At 46.4% G+C, this 1892-nt stretch overlaps 1 protein-coding gene across 1 annotated transcript; it reads right to left on the bottom strand.

The window, feature by feature from the left end:
- Window positions 1-283: 283 nt before the first annotated feature.
- On the bottom strand, window positions 284-1178 carry LOC146186888 (solute carrier family 22 member 15-like). Its single transcript, XM_084605742.1, has one exon. It carries the CDS (start codon window positions 1056-1058, stop codon window positions 324-326), a length of 735 nt encoding a protein of 244 aa, XP_084461868.1. The 5' UTR covers window positions 1059-1178; the 3' UTR covers window positions 284-323.
- Window positions 1179-1892: the final 714 nt, after the last annotated feature.

Here is a 1892-nt window from a genome sequence, read left to right as displayed (position 1 = left end):
CATGCCTATTAATATCCTTTGGAAAGGGAACACTCATACGCCATGTACCCCTAGTAGACCAGGTAATCCGACATAAACGAGGGGGTTTCGTAGTGTGGCTGAACATGATGCTTGAAAAGACATACGAGTTACTGTCCGTTCTTAGAATACTCAGACACTCATCTGTTTTTCATCCCTAGTAAGGAGAAAAATAACTATTATAAACTGGCTTAATAAAAGTCCCGATAATTAACGACCTACACTGGAAATGAGACAATAAAATACGGTTAAACACTCATGTAAAAATATCTACTAACAGTCAGCGCTATTGATCTGCCTTGAAATTAGTGCGTATCTTCGTTTTCGCTTCTGACCGATCGCACCGACCCGGTGCGGCTTGCCGTTCGGTACTCATTTTCAGAACTTCTGGTTCGCTTCCGCTTGCCACTTCGCCGCGCAACCCTCAAGGGAGAGCTCAGAATCCACTTTTCCGCCGCCATGTCCCGCATCGTGTTGGCTGGTTGCAGCTTCGTCGTTTCCGGAAGCGCCAACGCCTTCACACCAAAGAAGAGCAACATCGCGGCCGCTACGGCGTACAGCAGACCCTTCCCGTTCGCCGACTGGATATGCTTAAGGAACGGTGCCACGAAGGCGCCCACACGACCGCAGGTGTAGCAGAAGGAGAAGCCTGCTCCACGGACCACCGTCGGATACAGCTCTGCAGGCAGGATGAGCACAGCTATGAGGCAGGCTTCGAAGACCAGCATCCACAGCACGACGGTGGCCGCAAGAACAGTGCTCGGGGCATGGACCGCGTGTGCAATAGCCAGTGCACTAGCCACCACTGCCAGGGTTATCATGCTTATGGCGAGCGTCATGCGCCGCCCGGCGTGCGTGATGATGAGAACGCTCAAGGGGATTCCGGGCAGCTGGAGCAGAGCTAGCACAGTGTTTGCACCCTGGACGGAGTTGACGAGCTGGCCCATTGCGAGATCATAGTAGACGGTGAACACGATGAAGCAGCACCCGAAGAGAACAAGGGATTGATTGCGCAGGGCCTGATTCCGGATAAGCACCATAGCGTCCACATCTGCGATGAGGAAAAAAGTGAGAGGAGTTAGAGAAGCAAGTAAACAGTTTTCGTCCAATCGTAGACCATGCTTCGCATACAATGCCGGTGATGCTTTGAAGTTGTTTATTGCCTGCTAAACTGTGACTCTGACTAATTAAACATGAATGAAAATACATTTTGCAATCGCACTGCCGTGATTAAATAAGATTTGTATAAACATCATTGATCTTAGTGACTTTGCACATACAACGAAGCATCGAAAGTGCTCCGTATACTAAGGTCTAAATATTTTAGTGATTTAAGTTAGAAGTTATAAGAGTAAAGAATTCTAGCAAAACTTGAAATCCTGCACCCTGCTAACAAATGAATGTTTGGCAGTAGCCGGGCATATATGTTCTGACACTGCTTTAAAATTCTGTCTAATTAGTGTGTTTGGTCGTGAATAGAAAAATGTGATGTTCTTCGTTATTATATTCCAACCTTTTTTTTGCAAGTGCACTGGAAGTATACGGTACGAGACAAATGAATGGAGAATATGACGCTCGTAATGAGATGCATACAGAGGAAGGGAACAGCCACCGAGACAGATAAAAGCATAGGGCAATTATGTACTGTGCTGATAAAATATAGACATAATTATGTAATTATGGAGACAGTCGATGAGAAGGTAAAGGAAAAAAAGCCCTCGGTGGGGATGATACCCGCCAAATTTGTAGGTCGTGGCTTCGGATCCCACCGGCGGCCTGTGGCTGTTTTTTTTTTATAGGCTTTATAGCACCATCGAGTGTTTTTTATGCAGATATATGAATTGAAAATACTACTCATGTGAGGTAAGATTCCT

Source organism: Amblyomma maculatum, chromosome 6, assembly GCF_055883805.1.
Source record: "Amblyomma maculatum isolate TAMU_Amacu chromosome 6, ASM5588380v1, whole genome shotgun sequence".
NCBI classification, from domain to species: Eukaryota; Metazoa; Arthropoda; class Arachnida; order Ixodida; family Ixodidae; genus Amblyomma; species Amblyomma maculatum.
This window is presented reverse-complemented; position numbering and strand designations above follow the sequence as displayed.